Consider the following 21,210-nt stretch of genomic DNA (forward strand, 5'->3'; position numbering starts at 1 on the left):
TATTTGGCGACTTTAACACAAACATGTTATTAGACTCCATTGAAGCATATCGTTTACAGAACATATTTACCTCTTGTAACATGTCAGTGTTGCCACTTAACCCCACTCACCACGTGCACACGGCTAACGGATCCTCACACACTCTAATAGATTTACTTATCACAAACAATCCTCAGAAAATACTGAAACACGGACAAACTTCTGTACCTGATATATCATACCACGATCTCATATATTTAGCTTATTCTTTAAAGTTCCCAAAACAAAGCCGAAGTGGATAACCTATAGAGACATGAAAAAGCTAAATCCTCAACAATTGATACAAGATGCTAATCTCTGCCCGTGGGACGAAATACTGTACTTGACTGACAATGACGAAAAAGTAAAGAGGTTTAACACATTATTGTTGGGATTGTATAACAAACACGTACCTAAACGTACTGCTAGGGTGACTCACAAAGCTGCTCCATGGTTATCAAATGACATTAAGTCCGCAATGGCTGAACGAGATGCACTACACAGATGTTACAAGCAGACATTATCAACTGAAGATTTTGAAAATTACCGTGTGCTTAGAAATAAAGTTAAACAAATAATCAGAAACAAAAAATATGCGTACTTCCAACAATTAGCCAGTAACTTGAACACAAAAAGTACCTGGAAACAACTCAGATCCGTAGGTATTGGGAGGCAAACTACAAACTCCAATACGCATGACATAAATCCAGATGAATTAAATGCCCACTTTGCTAGAGAAATAGTTAATACCCACCCTCATATTATACAAACAACAATAAATTCTCTCCAATCTACTCCGTTGCCACAACGGCCTTTGTTCAAATTTCGTAAAGTAAATGAAAACGATGTAAGAAGAAAACTAACATCAATCAAATCGCGAGCAATCGGAGTGGACGACATCCCGATATCCTTCGTCGTTACCTTGATAGATGTAGTACTGCCAATTTTAACCCATATATGTAACTCATGTCTTTTGGAAGGCTACTTCCCAACTGTTTGGAAGGATGCCTTAATTTTTCCAGTACCAAAAAAATCTCTAGCAAATTCTCCATCTGACTATCGACCTGTCTGTATACTTTCTTCGCTTTTGAAAGTCTTAGAAAAAATCATGCATGAACAACTGCTCCGATATTTGATGCACCATTCGTTACTTGATCACCTGCAATCTGGATTTAAAAAAGGACATAGTACATCTACTGCTCTTCTAAAAATTACGGATAACGTAAGAAAAGCAATGGATGAACGTAAAGTGACCGTGCTCATTCTCCTAGACTTCAGCAGTGCTTTTGACACTATCAGTACGGACATATTAATAGCGAAATTGCATTCCTTCCATCTTAGCCACGCTGCTCTCAAATTGTTCGCTTCCTACTTCCATAACCGACGCCAGTGTGTTGTCATGAATGATAAAAGAACGGAGTGGAAAGTTAATGGTGTGCCACAAGGTTCTATACTCGGCCCCCTGTTATTTATTTTATATTTGAATGACATCTCTTCTAAGTTGAAAAACTGCAACTACCATCTCTATGCCGACGACCTTCAAATTTACTGCCACACAAAAGTGAATGAGATAAATGCAGCTATTGAAAATATGAACCAAAACTTAGAGCAGATCAGCTGTTATGCAGCTGAGAATTCTCTCTCCATCAACCCAACGAAAACACAAGCTATCATACTAGGGCAGAGAAAACTGCTTGCCTATCTACACAGTCTACAAATTCCAGTCATTCAACTAAATGGCATTGCTATCCCACTCTGTAAATCAGTAAAAAGCCTTGGAGTCACTATAATGAAACTTTAAACTGGGATGAGCATGTCACTAACGTATGCAGGAAAGTTCATTCATCACTTCATCCCCTTATGATTCACCAGACCGTAATACCTCTCAACTTAAAAATAAAACTGGTTCAAACATTGATACTTCCAATTTTTAACTATTGTGATGTTGTGTTGCTGGATGCTACCAGTGAACAAAATACGAAATTGCAGAGAGCTTTAAACTCCTGCATTAGATTTATCTTTTCATTGAATTTTGCCTCGCATGTATCCCCTTTTTATGCACGACTTTCTTGGTTAAAGGTAGAGCAGCAGAGGAATCACCATGTATCAACCCTTATCTATCGACTCTTGACTGAAAATATACCTGAATATCTCTCCAGTAATTTCCGTTTTCTATCCTCCTATCATGACCATGACACGTGATCTGGGTCAACAATTGCAATACCTCCACATCATACATCTACCTACAGTAATTCTTTCCTTGTGTCGGGCGCTAGAATATGGAATGCTTTACCCCCTGAAATTAGAAATTGTTCCTCATTAATTACCTTCAATAGACAGTCTAAAGATTTCTTCTTGAATACGTAGGCTATATCATGTAGTTATGTGTGAATGTGTGAGTGAATGTCTGGAGTAAATAGTTCCCAAAAGTTTACATAAATTACTGTTATATTTTATGAATTCCACCTAGAGTAGTTAATACTGAATTTATTTATTATTTTTCTAATTTTAGACTTATGATGTAATCTTTTAGTTTTAGACTATATCAAGTTATATTACTATTATATTATATACACTGTGTTAAGTTAGTATATTAAGTTTGGATTCAGTATATAGCCGCATAATGTGGTTAAGTGTAAGAGAGGGCCAAGAGCCCTAACTTTGCCACAAATAAAGACTTTTAAAGATAAAAATTTCATTGTTCCGTATTTAAAGTATTAACATTAAAAATTAAATAATTGAAAAAGAGGTTCAACCTATTCAATACATAAAAGAAAGAAATGTAGTGATTACATTCTTATTTAATAGTAACTATAAATGGGACCGGTTTCGACCCTAGTCCAGGTCATCGTCAGCCGTAAAAACATGTAAAACAATGCATATGAAAAAGAAAAAGAAAAAGATTAAGTGAACTCTGGATCGGTATAAGATGAAACATAAATTAACGATGGGGGTAGAAATTGTGAGTCACTTAAAAGAAAACAGTACGTAATATTAAGAATGGTAGTATGGCACACGCAATGATAGGCAAAGTCTCACAATGTTTATGAATATTGGAGAACTGTCAAATGGGTCAGTTTCCACACTCTGTTAGGCACAAAGTCACAACACTATCAAATAATATATGAAGATCATAAATAACTTGAAGTCGCAGACGAATAGATTTGTAGAAGCAAACCGCGACTTCAAGTTATTTATGATCTTCATATATTATTTGATAGTATTGTGACTTTGTGCCTAACAGAGTGTGGAAACTGACCCATTTGACAGTTCTCCAATATTCATAAACATTGTGAGACTTCGCCTATCATTGCGTGTGCCATACTACCATTCTTAATATTACGTACTGTTTTCTTTTAAGCGACTCACAATTTCTACCCCCATCGTTAATTTATGTTTCATCTTATACCGATCCAGAGTTCACTTAATCTTTTTCTTTTTCATATGCATTGTTTTACATGTTTTTACGGCTGACGATGACCTGGACTAGGGTCGAAACCGGTCCCATTTATAGTTACTATTAAATAAGAATGTAATCACTACATTTCTTTCTTTTATGTATTGAATAGGTTGAACCTCTTTTTCAATTATTTAATTTTTAATTTTAATACAAATAAAGACATCAATAAATAAATAAATAAATAAATAAATAAATAAATAAATACTGCGTCTTATGGTACAATCCTTTGTCGATATGATGTACCATTTAGCAGCAGTTAATCTGTAAATGAAGGTCTGCATTATTGTAAACATGCATATACTTTCGTATGTCAATCTATATATATTCATTGATGTTGATTTGTAGCAATCGAGAAAGGGTGTGCCTGCTACTGTAATCAGTACTCCCCACAACGACTTTGACTGGCAGTAGGAATGGGATCCTTCTCCAACTCCTGTGTAATCGGCAGTAGTAAGGAGGGCCTAGCAATGTAATGAATAATTCACTTCTCTATTTCACTTGCAGAAGGCAAGAGAGCATGCAATTTTGTTCAAAACTCCCCCATCCGATTGAGTTTGGCTGTAGGCCAGGGTGCCCGCCATTATAAACAATTGTACCCATCTAATATGTGACTAGCATTAGGCATAGTGGCCTGCTATTTTAACGGCAACTCACCAACTCTGTGCGACTGGTAGTAAGCTAGCTGGCAGCAGGAAAAAAGGCCTGTCATTATAATGATAATGGCACAACTCAATTTTGACTGGTAGTAGGGAAGTTGCCTGCCATTATAATAAAAACTCCTCAATTGTAATCTGTCTGGAAGTAGGAAAAGGGGCGTGCCATTGTAACGAAAACTCCCCAAATTAATTGTGATCGCGCAGTAGGCAATGGGGCCTGCAATTATAATGAAAACTTCCCAACTCGATTGTGAATAGCACTAGGCAAGTGAGCCTGCCGTTATCATCACAACTCCACAACCCGCACTTTACATTGGAAACAATGTATGCTGACCTGTCCATGCTATTTCTCAGATAACGCTAAGAGACATGCAAATTTAAAGCAATCTTATTTATTGCACGTACAGTATTTACTTTGATATCCGTATACAATGTAGAATACCATAGCGAAGCACGGGTACATTTGCTAGTAAGACATAATTCAATACCGGATGAACGTATCCATCTTACCGCATATTCTTCCAACGCATGTATCATCAGAAATCGCAAAAATCCACAAAATACCCTATAAATCAATTACTCACACATATAAAAATCTAAAAAACAAGTTTATTAGTCTAATTTAATGCAAAAGAAAAGAGAAAGTAACTCATTAAAATATTTGTTTGATAAGTCATAAAATAAATTAACATTATCCATGGATTTCATTTATATCAGCACTGACTTAATATGAATCATACTCAATCTTGATATGAACTAACACCTTGTTTTTATATCATCATTTGATATTTAAATATTGAATTAGTTCATCACAATATTTAAATAATGATTAAATTAAAAATCAATCATATCACTGTTTAAAATAACACATAATTCATATTTAAATGTTTTTCTTCAAGTTATGAATTCTATATTGTTTAGTTTATATTGCCTCATCTCTGTTTATCTCTGTTGAATGACATGCTAAGGTTACCAACACCTATTGCCACGTATAATCTTGACACCTACCATCCTAGTCTTACTATATTTGAGCATTTGAAATTATCACATATCTTTCCAAAATAAAATTAATCTAAATCTCATTACTAACTCTACTAATTCTTAATTAGCCATAATTTCGACCTCTTCTTCCATATCTGACTTTTCATGAAGTCTTATTTGCGTTGAAGAGTTAAGTGACCCCTTTCAATTTTAATATGATAGCTCAATATTATCTCTGACGTCAATATTATTCAACACAGCCACACGTACATCTAATCTTTTGATTCATGTATTATCCCTATATGACATTTGCTATGGATATTTCTTAACAACACAACCTTATTTTAATGTAGCAAGAACCATTTGCTTTGACATATACGTTTGGGTTAGCCATGCCTACCTTGTCTTACAATATTCCAACTAAGTATTAATCATTCTATGTATTTGCTTCCTATAATTGATCCAGAAGATGAATATTATATTTAGCATCCATCATTACGTCTCTGCTGCATCTATTTTCATAACATTTCATTTCAATTCCTTCTCATTACTCCATTAACTTCTACATATCGCTCAATTCATTCAATTATAAATATCAACATAACCACTTTCCTTCATATCATAACCTCTTCGTATAAAACACAATTCCCATGTCGTATTAAACTTCACTGAATCTATATTCACTTCAATGGATCATAATTCATCTCATAGAATAATATTTAACCTCTAGTATTCCATGATACCCCTTCATGACGTACATCGGCAAGGAATAACTCTTACAATCTACACTTCCTTTCTACATCAATTCATTATGATGATTAATAAGCATGTTCAGCTTCCAAACCCATTTAAGGAATCCATTAAGTGCATATACTCTCATTTTGCTATGTGAAATCTACACTCATTCTCGCAAATCATAAATTCCACAGCTATCATAATACACTCAAAACATGTATAATCACTTCTTCGAGATATTGATTTTATCACAACTTAACCTTGTAATACTTAATTCAATCATTGCACTTCACTGAGTCACTTGATATCTTAAATACTTCACAATTACTATAAATTTCATGAGGTTACTACATTCTAACTTAATTAAGAACTATAATTTAGTAAACTTAGCCTGTCATTCTCTGGCTATGACTACTTTGTAGCTATATGCACTACAGCTGTAGTCCTTGGCCGGCTGGAAACTATGGATCAGCTGGAGTCCTCTCCTACATCAGGTTAGTTGGCTGGACGGTTACATATTCACCTCCAGGTCGGTCCAACACAAATTTGGCAAGTCATGATCATCTCTCTTGCGCTAGTGTCAACATAAAATAATCCCAACAAGTAAGAGTTCATTTTAATGTTTCTTGAAGAACAAATATCTCACTAATACTCTTATATCTGCTTATTGAGCTGACGATTCCCAAAATATTTAACACTGGGTTCAGTGTATTTCCAGTCTTATCTTTGCTTTAATTTTTGTATAGAATTTTATATTATAATTCTGTTCTTTAAGGTTTAAGAATCTCTTAATCTTGCCGTCTTGGTAATAATTCTTGGCTATTTTCCATCCTCCGATCTCCATCCTCAAATAAGCTTTGATGTGTCATTGCGGTCCTTGTCTGACCAGTTGATGAATGTATTTAATTCAAATCTCCTTATTTCACACTGCAATTCCTTTCCTCTGCACTGAATACTTTGTATTACGCCGTATCTTCTTCTTAAGACAAGTAATTTTTTAGTAATTTGCTTTAAATCGGCTAATATCTTTCTCTTTTCACACAGCTGAAATCTTCGGAGTCCGTCCAGTACCTCGGCAAATTAGTTAGTGTAATAATACATTCATATTTTCTTGTTTCTTTTCAAACAATCCACTTGATATTTTTATGTTCTCTACTCATAGCCCCTGAAATTATGCGCTCTTTACTTGATCTTGACCTCCTGTGAACTTTTAAATTATAGTTCACTTTATATAGTTCTGACTTGTGTGGACTATATCTCCACTCTGATGCCATTTTAGAACATGTCGGAAAATGCATTGGGCACACATATCACTGCACTAGTTCAATATGAAGAAGATGCCTTAGAAAAAGGAAAGATTTTGATATATAAACACAGACTTATAGCATAGTTCTTACTCTACTATCTGGTTCTATACCATGATATCTAGAATTCCAGTTTGTTCACACTCCAAGAACAATATCTTAGTGTTTCCTTACATGTTATCCTGAATTACAATGTAGAAACTAAATGTTTAAATACTCTTATCTCAAAAGGTGTCTTAGCATTGACATAGGGTAGCAATTTGGTGATGTTTCATTAAAGAACATTTCAAAATAGAATACATTCAAATATTACACTTTTCAAGACTTTATAAATACATACACAAAATACACAATAATATTAGATATACAGTACAAACAATATTCAGATAAAATTCAAAATCACAGAGTACTGTATAGTTGTAAATTTGATGGAATAAATCCTCAAAGATGTACAATGCACTGTAAATCATGGAAAAGAAGCTTTGGCAATTTTAGCGTTTGAACTCAAATTATTTAAACTGGATATATGTTACAGAAGAATGTTCTAGGCAAAATGTTAGACTGAATCAAGAATGATGAAGTACTGAATCAATGTGGTGAGAGAAAAAAAATTTGGAAAAATTTGACCAGAAGAAGAGATGAATGCTGGGACACATCTTAAGAGTTGATGATGCTTGTTGTTTATAAGGGCCTAACATGTAGGTCATCGGTCCCACATCTGAAGACACCTGGGACTTGCTGAGTTCTTTTAGGGAAGTATAGGTGGTAAGAATGGTGGGGGTTGACCAAGGCATGAATATGGCAAACAGAGTAGATGAAGGATGTAGTAGTTATGTAGAAATGAAAAGGTCAGCACCAGATAGGGTGGCATGCAGGGCTGCATCAAACCAAGTCAATGGACTAATGACCCAAACCATACAATATGAAAATATTCTGAACTGTATGCTAATGTTCTATTCTTTCCTTTACTTTGCTACTTGTAAAACATTTGTACCGGCATGAGGTGTGTGGTCCCATTTGAACTGTTATTCAGAGAAAACTTTCATAAACAAAACAAAAAAAGGTAAATATTAAATTAGTAGAGAGAAAATTGTAGCTAGAACACTTACCATGATACATATGAGCCACATGAGGACAATGAACAGGAGATCAAATGTCACAAATAAGCAAAAGAATCGTCGCACCACAGATATTCTTCCCTCATCACTGATGACAGACATTCTTCCCTCATCCCTGGAGCCAGTGATGATGTCCTGATTGTAAACTGGCTCCATTGGGGAATTGATACTATAATCTGCAACAAGATAACAACTATAAAACTGCACTGAAACACCATATAACCACCAGATGAATATTCCACATTAATATCCTGTCACAAAACTTAAAAACTTGAAAATTGACGATTGAATCATTATACCGGTACTCTTAAATTAAGCTGGCTTAGCAGATGGAAAGGGATAATGTTTTGTAATCATTTATAGGGAGAAGGAAGAGTCCAAACCAAGATAAAACACTTCAAAAACATCCCCAGATTTAATAATAATGGCTGTATTAGATAAGTGATCCACTTGTTTTTCTGATCACTGTATTAGATTCTCCCATAATTTGAACATTACATATGTCAAACTAAATACAGCACTGCATTTATTAATAACCTTACTATTACCCACTTTTTCTTTATACATGTGTAAAAATAAAAATAAAAAGAGTTCTTTTCAATTCTTTTGAAATAAAAGAATGACTCATGAAACAGGGAGTAATGTATTATGCTTCCACTTCAAGCAACTCCATTAGATGCTGTAAGACATTATCAACTCCCAACTTCCAACTCAAGTCTTGCATATCTATAGGTAATACAACTATCTTGTAAAACTGGAAGGATGTAGTAGTTATATATAGAAACGGAAAGGTTAGCACAGGATAGGGAGGAATGGAGGGCTGCATCAAACCAAGTCAATGGACTAATGTCCCAAAAATACAATACGAAAATATTCTGAACTGTATGCTAATGTTCTTTCTATTTTTTCCTTTACTTTCCTACTCGTAAAATACTTACTGGCATGAGGTGTGTGGTCCCATTTGAACTGTTATTCAGAGAAAACTTTTACAAACAAAACAAAACAAAACAAAACAAAACAAAACAAAACAAAACAAAACAAAACAAAACAAAACAAAACAAAACAAAACAAAACAAAACAAAACAAAAAGGTAAATACAGGGTGTTTCAAAAAGAATATACGTATTACAAAGTATTATTTTATCCAAACTATCGATCGCTGCACCTCGGCTCAGCTATTGTAGAAACGAATACATCGTCTAGTTTATATTAATAGCTGCTTGATGTCAGTTGTCTTCTGTTTTGCTTGGTAACCGTCATATGTTTCAAATGGTACTCCGCAGTAGAAGTGTAATTCCGTGATTACAGTGCAAAGACGTTTCAGGTTGAGGTACCAAATTGATCCTCCGAATGGGTGGAACCTTCGCAGATGGTATCGACAGTTTGTAGATACAGGATGTGTATGTAAAGGAAAGAGTGCTGGCTGTCCTCGTGTTCCTGAAGAAAATGTTGCATGAATTGAAACTGCTTTCCAACGTAGTCCTTCAACATCAACTCATCATGCCAGTCGGGAGTTACAACTGCCTACAACATCAATTTGGTGTTTTTTTGAGACGTCAGTTGGTTATGAAGCCGTACAAATTATAGCTGTTACAAGTTCTGCGTCCTGATGACAAACGCAAATGTGTGGGTTTTTTTTTTGCTATTTGTTTAACGTCGCACCGACACAGATAGGTCTTTGGTGACGATGGGATAGGAAAGGCCTAGGAAGTGGAAGGAAGCGGCCGTGGCCTTAATTAAGGTACAGCCCCGGCATTTGCCTGGTGTGAAAATGGGAAACCACGGAAAACCATCTTCAGGGCTGCCGACAGTGGGGCTCGAACCCACGATCTCCTGATTACTGGATACTGGCCGCACTTAAGCGACTGCAGATTCTTCCACATCTACACTATTAACTACAATTTTGGTCTCGGTCATTTTAGTGAATAAGATTACTAACAACAATCACGTGACAAACCAGCAAAGCAGCTTAACTGATATGACAAAAGTTTGTTGGGAAATAAGAGAATGCAAAATGGCAATCGGGTGTGGGCATTGGTATGGACCTTTATAAAGAATATACACCCACCAACAGTTAGATCAGAAATTAAAAAGTTCTTTCCTGAAGCGAATGGTGTGGAGTAGTTAGAAATAACAGCTAACGTCACCCAATCAGGACTGTTCTAGGAAGATCTTTGGATGGCAACCTCTGTCGACGATGCACTAGAGAGAAGAAACACTGGCTCATGTCCTTGGAAAATGCTTGTACTGTGAAGTACTGAGAAACTCCCAATATCATAAAATCCAATCTTTAATTGCCAATGAACTGCAGAGGAAGGGCTTTAATGTGTACAAAAGGTCCACGTATATTATCTGCTGACAGCACAAGGTGTATTCATACAATAGCATTCAACATCAACAATTAAGGCTATGCAATTGACCAAACTATCCGATCCGAAAATCGTAGAGGACAGGCTAAAGAAGTAGAAGTTGAGAAAAGGAATGCTTCTATTCCTACAGTACCTTTTGACAAGGACAATTACCACCTGGAGATCAAGGTTATTAGGCTAATGCTAGGGGCACATACCATCTTTCTTCACACAGTTCTAGAAAGGGTTCAATTTACCACAGAAAAGCATTTTGAACATTGTGATACCTGTCACATGGGGATCAATGGGAATAGTATGGGACTATCTATGCTCCTGGAGAACCCTGCATTGATGAAGATCTGATAATTATGTCAATTTATCAAATCGAATGCTACATTTATCTTGAGTTATACAACAGTTTTCAACATTTTGTAAAAGAAATACTGATCTGCTTGCTCTGCCCACTGCTGGTAAACCATAAATTTGGGAACCCAATGATTATTATTTGCAGTAATAAATCATCTCCCCCCTATAAGCAAACAAATAAACGAATAAAAGAGCAAGTCAGCCAAAAGCTTTTTTTTTTTTTTTTTTTTTTGCTAGGGGCTTTACGTCACACCAACACAGATAGGTCTTATGGCGACGATGGGATAGGAAAGGCCTAGGAGTTGGAAGGAAGCGGCCGTGGCCTTAATTAAGGTACAGCCCCAGCATTTGCCTGGTATGAAAATGGGAAACCACGGAAAACCATCTTCAGGGCTGCCGATAGTGGGATTCGAATCTACTATCTCCCGGATGCAAGCTCACAGCCGCGCGCCTCTACGTGCACGGCCAACTCGCCCGGTCAGCCAAAAGCTAAATACTGTATTTTGTAGACTATAATTCTCATTCATTCTCTAACTGATAACAATTATCTGAGCATTTTTACAAGCTGATAATGTTCACAGGTAGTTTCCCATTTTCACACCAGGCAAATGCTGGGGTTGTACCTCAATTCAGGCCATGGCAGCTTCCTTCCAACTCCTAGGCCTTTCCTATACCATAGTAGCCATAAGACCTATCTGCGTCGGTGCGACGTAAAGCAACTAGCAAGAAGAAGGAATTTAATCCAGGCATTTGACACGCAATCTAGTGATTAGAAATTGTATACCCCCACCTACCCTAGCCTGCCGGCCAACATTCTGATGGTGAACAGTTTCTCGACCAACGGGACTCAAACCGGCTAACCACAGTGTCAGACCGTTTAGACTTCAATGCCTTAACAATCATCACCACCAGGCAGGCTGCGTTTATGTTAGTGTGTGTTCTCTTTAATGTTCCTATCCCTCTATATATATGACTTAATATTTTCTAAACAATTATTGTTCATCATCTTCCTCAGTATCCTTATCCAGGGAGCTCCTGGGTCTGGCTATAGATCCAGGATCACCATCCACTTCTCGCACCTCCCTGGAGACACAGAAGATGCACATCACTTCTGGGATACTCTGTATGTCTTTGTTCTGATTCACTTTAACACATCATATAAGCTATTATTACTATGGGCTTGCTACACCCAAAGTCATTTTACACCTAACTGCCATTTTTCAATGAGGCTGCCCCTAAGCTGGAGAACAGACACTGCCTGCTGGGTTTCAGTGGTATTGCCTTAACTGGCAGGGGTCACCTCTTTAGAGAGCCGGGTTATTTACTGCCGCTCAACACTTGGCGTTGAGTCGGTTGATGCACGATCTACTCTATCCTGTAGCTGGTAACCCTGGCCGGAATATATGTTATCAATCTCAACTCTATTTCTAACTTCTGGATGAATAAGTAGATTATTGTTATTGAATGTAACAATGCCATCACAATATTGCCATGGAGATGATATATTTTGAATACCACTTATGTTTGTGTGTTTATATGAACCAATGACATAATACAGCTCACATCTCAAATATCTGGCAGTCCATTACTGTAACCTAATACCACAGTCCATGTGGAACATACACTCACCTTTGAACTCCAGTTACATTTAACGTCTTTCTTACACTTTGAATTTGAATAATTTTCATTGCTAAAAAAGAGTTGTCTTTGCCAGTTTAGGCAGCAACAATCTCAGTCTGTAGCCATGGAACTGGCAGCTGCAATACAGTTATGAAGCATGTTGCTTACATGAAGGAAACTGAAAGGTATGAATGCACATGAAATCTACAGAGAAGGAGCAAGCTTGACCAACCAAACTGCTTTCTTCAGGAAAGAGATATTAACCAATTAAAGCCACATTTTATTATTTTTAGAACTTTGATTGCTGGTATATATTCTGATGATGTTTAGGATATTATACCAGTACAATGTTTCACTATACATCCACCCTGTAGTTCTGCTAGATGCCATGTACATTTTAGGTACAAATGTAAGCGATTTAAGTTTCACATAGACTAAAGACTATAATTTTAGCAGAAAATAACACATTTATTAACAGATAGTTGAGAAACAATAACTATTGACCTATGCCAGTTTTAGGTACATGCTGAGGGGCACAACCATTGGAAATGCTGACCGTATTGAACCCGACAGGGGCATGATCCAAGGACCTTTGGTTGATATTGATCTTCGTAATTACGCACGCAATGCTATTTAAGGGAAAGAATGTTGAAACTGATTAATATTCATATCATTAATAGAGGTCATACCGAAACTAATTAATATTCATACTATTGAGATGGATAAATTGTGTATTTTAAAAATTATTCTATGAGATTTCTTTGTCTGCAACTTATTGTGCAGTATTGTCCTTTGTGTGGCGGGGGCCCGCAGATGAAGCCAAGCCAACTTAGACCCGGGAGGGGTTATGAATGGGGATTCCCCGTGACATCACTTGAGAGAAGACATCCCTCCTCAAGACTCACAGAATGAGGGGAAACCAACTTTTTCGAAACGAAATATAGGAGCCATCTTGGACTCGGACTAGCCAACTTAATTACCTACGATCTAGAAAATTAAGGAAACTCGAATTATGGGTCATCTCCCGATTTAAAAGGGATAAATGTCACTGGGACATTTATTTAGTGTTTAATGTCCTCTTCCTTGATAACTTTCAGAAGAAGAAAGAATACTGTGTGGTTTCTGCGTGGAAAAGTACTGGGCCATCTGTTTATTCTCACGACACCTCCTCGAGAAAGGGAGTTCACCATGCAGGGTGGGGGAAGTAGGACAGATTTTAATTAATTTAAGGAGATTCACCGAAGGATAATTGAGTGGTTATGTCTCAATCGCATCAACTAAATACTGGTCACCGATTAACCGTACTATTATACCTCGAGTATGCCGGGAATAGGCGCTACGCAAATTAGTGGAAGGGGTATCGCTCCCTTGTAAAAACTACTGCAGTAAGGGACGAGTGTCATTCGGGGTTAGCGGCTCATCGACGGCGAAGCTACGCTCGGTTAAGCCCTCGTTAGTTCTTTGTTCAAGTGAAGTTAACTCCTATTTAAGTGAAATAATACAACTCGCATAAACAGTGTATAGTTTTGATCTCTGTGACGCCAGTGTTAACTTTTTAGAAAACCGTGATGTGTAAAGTAATATTATTATCATTACTATAGTATAATAATCTTACGTAGTCGCTTACGAGATCGTGACCGGACGTTCACATTGAACGCTGTTAACCGGAGTGTGAATTAAACAGTGACGTGTGTGTACATGATTAATTGCCAGCGGCTCCACCAGCATCGAACAATGGATCTTCAATTTCAAGATGGAATGGAAATGGAAGTAATCACCGCGGTGCCCATGGAGGAGGAGTAAGCTCAGGGTGGACCTCCTGAGCTGACGAAGGTGTCATCATGTGATAGAGATGAGTACAAAGTTCTAATATCTGGCATGCATAGAGGGGATGGGAATATTTATTGTAAACTGACGCTATAAGAAATTAAAGATGTAGTCATGTTGAAATAGAGCGCCGAAATGGGCGCGTAGTTGTTAATTTTTAGTTTAGGAAACCGGCGACAGGTCTGAGTAATTGATTGTAAATAATTTAGGGAATATAATACTCTAGCTTTTCATGGGATAGAGATTTATTCAATTATTTCTTTCTTGGGAGATTCTGTTTGTTTATTGGCGTCAGAAGACCAGGAGTAATTAGTTTAGGGGAGTGCAGTGAGAGTAGTTATTAGAGTAATCATTAATTTGATAAGTGTATGGCAAGTAAAACGGTAAGTACTACAGTGCGTAAGGCACGTAACTACGAGGCTCAGCGGCCGAACTGACAGCCAAGAACTCCACCCTTTGAAATACTTAGATAGGAAGTGATAAGATTAAATTGATTATGTGATTAAATTTACCAGGAAGTGATCATAATGCGTGTGTCAAATATCAATCCGTGTGAATATTAATTAATTAATGAATGTATTGCCGTGTGACAATAAAGTAGCCATGGGCTGACCATCGATTAATTAGCAGTCAGTAATCGGATGTAAATTGCCGAGCGAGCACTTAATTGTGTTGTAATTGCTGAATAGATTCCGCACGATGACCATGTATAAGTAATGTAGCGGGTAAGCCATGTAGGACGGCAGGAATAATAATAATAATAATAATAATAATAATAATAATAATAATAATAATAATAATAATAATAATAATAATAATAATAATAATAGTGATCGGGCAAAGGTTACCATTGTAATACCGGAGTCGCGTTGTGAAAATGACGTGATACTGTTGGGTAAATATGTGTTGAATTCAAGGTGATTTGCGCGAGTTTATTGTAGACGTACTTCCGAGTGAAGTGTTACTGTTTCCTTTGAAAAGGGAACGTCACGCGTGTTATGTGGGCTGTTGACCCTTGGGGTGGCGGACCCGTCCCGTCTGACCTTGCCCCAGTTGTGTTTCTTTTTTTTGTGTGGGTGTCCCATAAGCTGAGGAAGGAGGGACATTGCTGTTAAAGAGAAGTTGGCTTCTTTGAACGGCAAAATAATGTGATTTACCTAACACGGCAGAGCAGTGTAATAATTAACAAGCGACCCGGCCGATAATGATAATGTTTGCCATTGAATCATTGTTAATTGTTCGAGTCTAATATAGATAGGGATTACAGGACCCTGCCTTCATCGCAAGAGGTTGTCAGTTCGATGCTCAACGTAGGCATAGGAGGCCTACAGCGTCAGAAGAAAGATCAAAGTGCCTTTTACGTGTTTTGTTGCATATCATGTATCATTTATGTGTTCTTTATGTCATGTGTGGTTGTACATAAGGTCAGTGGTGGTTCTGTCCATCAGCTTGGCGATGTCTATAATAGCGAGGGTCGGTTCGAACCCAGGTGTTGTATCATGTGTGTGTATTTTTTGTTTTTACGTCATTTCATTGGGAAATCTAGGTCTTTATTAGAATAGGGATTGCTCAGACGTGTTGTCGGATGCATGATAGTTTTATGTGTTAGCGATAATATAGCCTCAGTGTTATGATAAAATTACCATTCGCCATATGTCACGATACATCGCTTCGCGATAAAGTACTCGTTTCTATCAAGTATAACGGACAGATGTCCACCTCACAAATCACAACAAACATTTATAAATTTTAATGTAATTCATTAGTGTTATTTAGTGCGCCATTTCCCATGATCATTAAGGTTGAATAAACTGGTGTTTGAGTTAAATATCTTACCTCGAATGTGTTCTCATTTCAGTTATGTATGCCCCGCTTCTCCTCCCCTGTACGCCTTTAAGTTTACTTTAGTTCAGCGCCCATTTATTTCATACTTCTTGACCCATGTGCGACCCTGTAGATTCCATGCCGGTGCCATTTAGGGAGGGGGCGGGTGCAGTATATCACTTACTTTTGCACATTTTTGAACTGAAAATTCAAGCATTTAACCCCAGATTACTAAGCTTTTCTATGAAGTACGTTATCACTAAGCATTCATCTACGAGACTACGGGGAAAAAAAACTTCCATAACTCTTACAATTACTTTATTTAAAACTTAATAACTAACCCAGCACATAATACATTCTATGTACAGACAGATTTTTCCATTTTTCACAAACTCGTGTCATTTCAACACTCAGCACAAGTTGTTGATCGGTGATCACCGCACATGGCTCGACTGCAAACAGTACAATAAAACCATGTTCTTCTTCGTAGCTTTGAGGAACAAAATGCACATATTTTCTTTTTGCCAAGTTGTGCTTGGTCTGGCCTGTGTACTATAAGATTTTCATTGAGAATCTCGCAGATCATATCACGTAATGACCGTTACAAAGTTGGTTGCGTAAGGCTGAGCTAGAATGAGGTCTAATCAGGTCACCGCTTAACTGTTGCGCGAATGCCCTTCTCAAGATAGGTTTTCTCCCTTTCAGAGGATGTTGTGGCAGAACAAAGTATATCCAATCACTAAGAACATATTCATCATAGTGAAGAATACACACAGAGGCCAGTGCTGGGTCTTTCTACTGCAGTTCACGCTGCAACACATTTGTACGAAAGAGTCTGTTGCACCTTTTATTTCGTTATAAAATTCAATTGCTGCAGGTTTGCCACTGTTATCCCTTATTTCTATGTCATCGTGAGTAGTGGACAGCAAAACGACGATTTTCCCCTGCTTTCGTTTGTACGAAAGAAGGGTTTTTGGTCTGTCAAAACAAAACATAGACGTGCCAATTTTTCGCTTCTTCACTTCAAGGAGCTCACGAGGTATTTCGCATTTATTCTTTCTTATTGTTCCTACAACTGTCAGAGAGTAAAGTGGTTTTAAAAGGTCTTCAGCCAGTGGGACGGAGGTAAACCAATTATCCATGGTTACATTCCTATTCAAACCATGGATGGTCACAGTCAGTTCTTTTACAAAATAATGAGCGAGAGGTTGACCAGACATATTCGTATTTTCCCCCAAATATGGCTTAGCGTCAATCATATATTTGGTCCCAACGTTGTTCAACATAACAATCTTAATTCCATATTTTATAGGTTTGTTGGGGATGTACATCCTGAAAGGACATCATTCACGAAATCCAACGAGTTGCTCATCAATGGTTGTGTAACTTCCTGGCTTGTACGAGTCTCGATAGTTCTTGATAAACTCGTCCCACACTTCTCGAATGCCTGCAAACTTGTCATTCGCTCGTCTCTCTACCCTAGTAGATTTATCATCGAATATAAGACACTTCAACAGAAAATCAAAACGCTCACTTGACACTGTCGCCTTATTTCTGTAACCACAGAAAGTTGAATCAAACAGCTCTCTTGTAGGAAGATTATTGGTTTCCATGGCTGCTGATAACACAAGTATACCAAAAAGAGCGTTGATTTCTTCCCTGCCTGTTTGAGAAATTGTTGCACTAGCTGTAGCGTAGTTACAACTCTGAACTGGTATTTTCTCATTCGTGTGTTGTACTAGTTTTTCTAAAACGAAATCGTTAAAGAATAAAGAAAACGATTCCGTGGATGTTGAAACATTTCTGGCTTCTCCTAAAGGGGTTTAGTTTATATGAATTATGTTTCTGGCGGGTGTCCTGGTATTACGGTTTCTCAATGGAAGTGCTGATCATCTGTGTTTATTTCTCCCTCGTAGATTGGTCTTATTAGGGACTAAAACATTCGGAAGCCTAGCACTGGAAACAATCGGGTTTGAATTGCTACTAGTTGAATCAGGGTCCTCATCAGAGTATGTTGGTTCAGGATCACGTCTTCTCTTTCTTTCCGGCTCGTCAGAATCATAGGAATCATCTAACTGCGAGTTATGCTCTGGGTCAGATTGTCTGTCAGTTAATTCGATGTCGTCCTCCAGTTCACTGCATGTCTCTCTAGTTACTGCTGTGTAGTCGCCAGTGTCATCTACTTCAGTCAGAAGTTGTAGTATTGTGTGTGGGTCATCTCTGATATTCTCTGCCATCTGAAATATATTTCAATTTTCTGGAGTGGATTCCCGATTTCAACACACAATTACAGTTAATGCGAACGTTATGATGAAATTATATATCCCGATGTTAATAATGGAAGTACTCATGGACACAATGTGCAATAAGCTATTGTTTATTTTTAGAATCTGCAGAGTAAATAAATAAATAAATAAATAAATAAATAAATAAATAAATAAATAAATAAATAAATAAATAAATGTAAGCATGCTCAATTATGTATCAAATATAAAAGTAACGTTGTCACTAAGCATTCGTACCTCAGACGACGCGGTCCCTGTAGAGACGGAATGAAGCAACGCACAGTGACACAACTATTCTCTACATGGTCAAGACTCAAAGGAAGCTAGAGAGAAAGTGAAGCAAATAGCTTTGCAGGAGGGGAAAGGGGAGCTACTAATATCCACGCATATTGTCCGGCAGACGACAGGGTTAATGAATATTGAATTTTCACGACCGCATTGTAATCATAACCGACTTTTAACCTATTAGGTTGTGTTATGTACATTTAGTACATGTTGAATGGATGTTAAATACAGAACAAACATGGTCAACCAGACACCAGTGGGATCCGAACCCACAACCTCCCGATTTCGTGTCGGTTGCTCTACATTCAAAATTGTTAGGTATGGGGATCCACCTATTCAATACAAGAAATAGTGATAATTACAAAGTCATCACCTATTCATTTTTATTTGGGACCGGTTTCGGCAATAGGGTATGCCATCATCAGCCTAGGAATTAAGACAAAGACATTGGACATAGAGTACATTAAATTTCTTAAAATTATTAACAATACTTTTTTTAAATGTACGTGCTTGAACTGAATTACTTTACATATGTACAAGGGTTTTTATCATTAAAATTGAATATAGAAAGGTGTACTACAAAATGTTTGTACAGTTAAAATTACAAAAGTGGAATGAGCTTTTTTCACATTGTAAGAACAATATGGGTCGTAGCTACTATGTAGTCGTAATGGTATATATGAAATTGAGTTTCTCACTTCAGTAATAACATTAACAGCCTATTATAGATAGTCTGATGGACTAGTTACAACAACCAGTTGTTTACTTAAATTTCCTAGTAGATGTTCAATAATTATTCAACTTGGATATATAAATGTCTTATACGGCTAAAATATAGTACGGTAAGGCTTTTGTGTCACAGGTTATTATATCCACAAGGGTTCATTAAAAAAAGAAAAAGAGAATAAGTCCATTGAGCTTGGTCTGCTTGTCTGCAGGTGTTAACTACTTTCCAGTTCTTGTGGTATATGTAAAATTTGGTTAATCTATTTGAACATCTTGATGTCAATTTTTAAACATTTGTAATCAATCTAGATATGCTGATGAGCTAATTGCTACAGTCTGTTATTCAAGTGAAAGAAGATCCTCATAAAGGTGTACTAATTAAAATTACTGAGGCATTCAACTTGGACTTAACATTGTATGGATTTTGTATACAAATCTCTTATATAGCTAAAATCCGATGATATGACACAGCATCACAGCTTATTATATCCCTAAATTTATTAAGTAAAATGGGTAAGTTCATTGTACGGGTTGGTTTCTCCGTGACCGTAAATTGCGGCTTGAAAATTGTAAGTTAATATAAAAGAGCAGACAAGGTTTCGAGAGAGTAGTATTGAATGGATCTGGTAAAAACTCTGGAAGAATCTCGAACCAAAGATGGAACTGTTCCATCAAACCAAACTGGTTCCTCCTTGATCTCTATTTTCTGGTCCATTTCCTATCAACAAGTGTGAAGTGTCTTCTAGGTTGCTCCAAGTTCTAATAATCAGGTAATGTACAGCACATGGTCACGCCATCTCTACACTGGTGTTGCATTTTGGTACACCTTTCTATATTCAATTTTATTGATAAAAACCCTTGTACATATGTAAAGTAATTCAGTTCAAGCACGTATATATTAATAATTTTAAGAAATGTAATGTACTCTATGCCCAATGACTTTGTCTTAATTCCTAAGCTGATGATGGCATACCCTATTGCCAAAACTGGTCCCAAATAAAATTGAAAATGCGATGACTTTGTAATTATCACTATTTCTTGTATTGAATAGGTGGATCTCCATACCTAACAATTTTGAATGTAAATCTCGATTCAATACGGAACCTAAAAATGAAAGTTTTGACACTAGATATTGATTGCTTTACCAACAGAGCATACCGTGGAGGCCACTGCATAAGCTAATTGGAGCCACCGGCAGTGCCAATGCACTATGAGAGACTTTGTCTCATTACCAAGAATTGATGCCTGCCTGGCCATCAGATGATATAGATGAACTATTATTGGTATTACAAATATACTCATTCGGGACCAATATTTCAGGTTCCGTATGGGAATCAGCATCTATATCGTCAAATACGTCAAATACGATTTACAACTTCTTCATTATATTTGGATCTATTGATATGCAGTGCTAATCTCTCAAATTATACAGTGCCCGATAAAATGTAACTGAACTCTTCAAGTACTTACTCCGTACTACATTTAAGTGCATATTTGATTCTTCTTCAACACAGTGCTCTCTAACATATGTCTTAATAACGTATTTGATCTACGACTTCTTTACAGACACGCGTTACCGATACTCAAAATTATACAGTGCCTCATAAACTACAACTAAAAATACGTATTTGACTTTAGACTTCTACATAACTTTGAAA

General features: G+C 36.9%; 1 protein-coding gene across 4 annotated transcripts in view; it reads right to left on the reverse strand.

Moving 5' to 3' along the window:
* The window catches only part of LOC136874066 (steroidogenic acute regulatory protein-like), a 158,812-nt gene that overhangs the window by 116,980 nt on the left and 20,622 nt on the right, over positions 1-21,210 (reverse strand). For all 4 annotated transcript variants that reach the window (XM_067147588.2, XM_067147586.2, XM_067147587.2 and 1 more), the window contains one exon: positions 8,264-8,448. In XM_067147588.2, coding sequence (XP_067003689.2) covers positions 8,264-8,428 — 165 coding nt within the window. In that variant the 5' untranslated portion in view covers positions 8,429-8,448. The remainder of the gene's footprint in view (positions 1-8,263; positions 8,449-21,210) is intronic.

This window comes from Anabrus simplex, chromosome 5, assembly GCF_040414725.1.
Source record: "Anabrus simplex isolate iqAnaSimp1 chromosome 5, ASM4041472v1, whole genome shotgun sequence".
Taxonomy (NCBI): domain Eukaryota; kingdom Metazoa; phylum Arthropoda; class Insecta; order Orthoptera; family Tettigoniidae; genus Anabrus; species Anabrus simplex.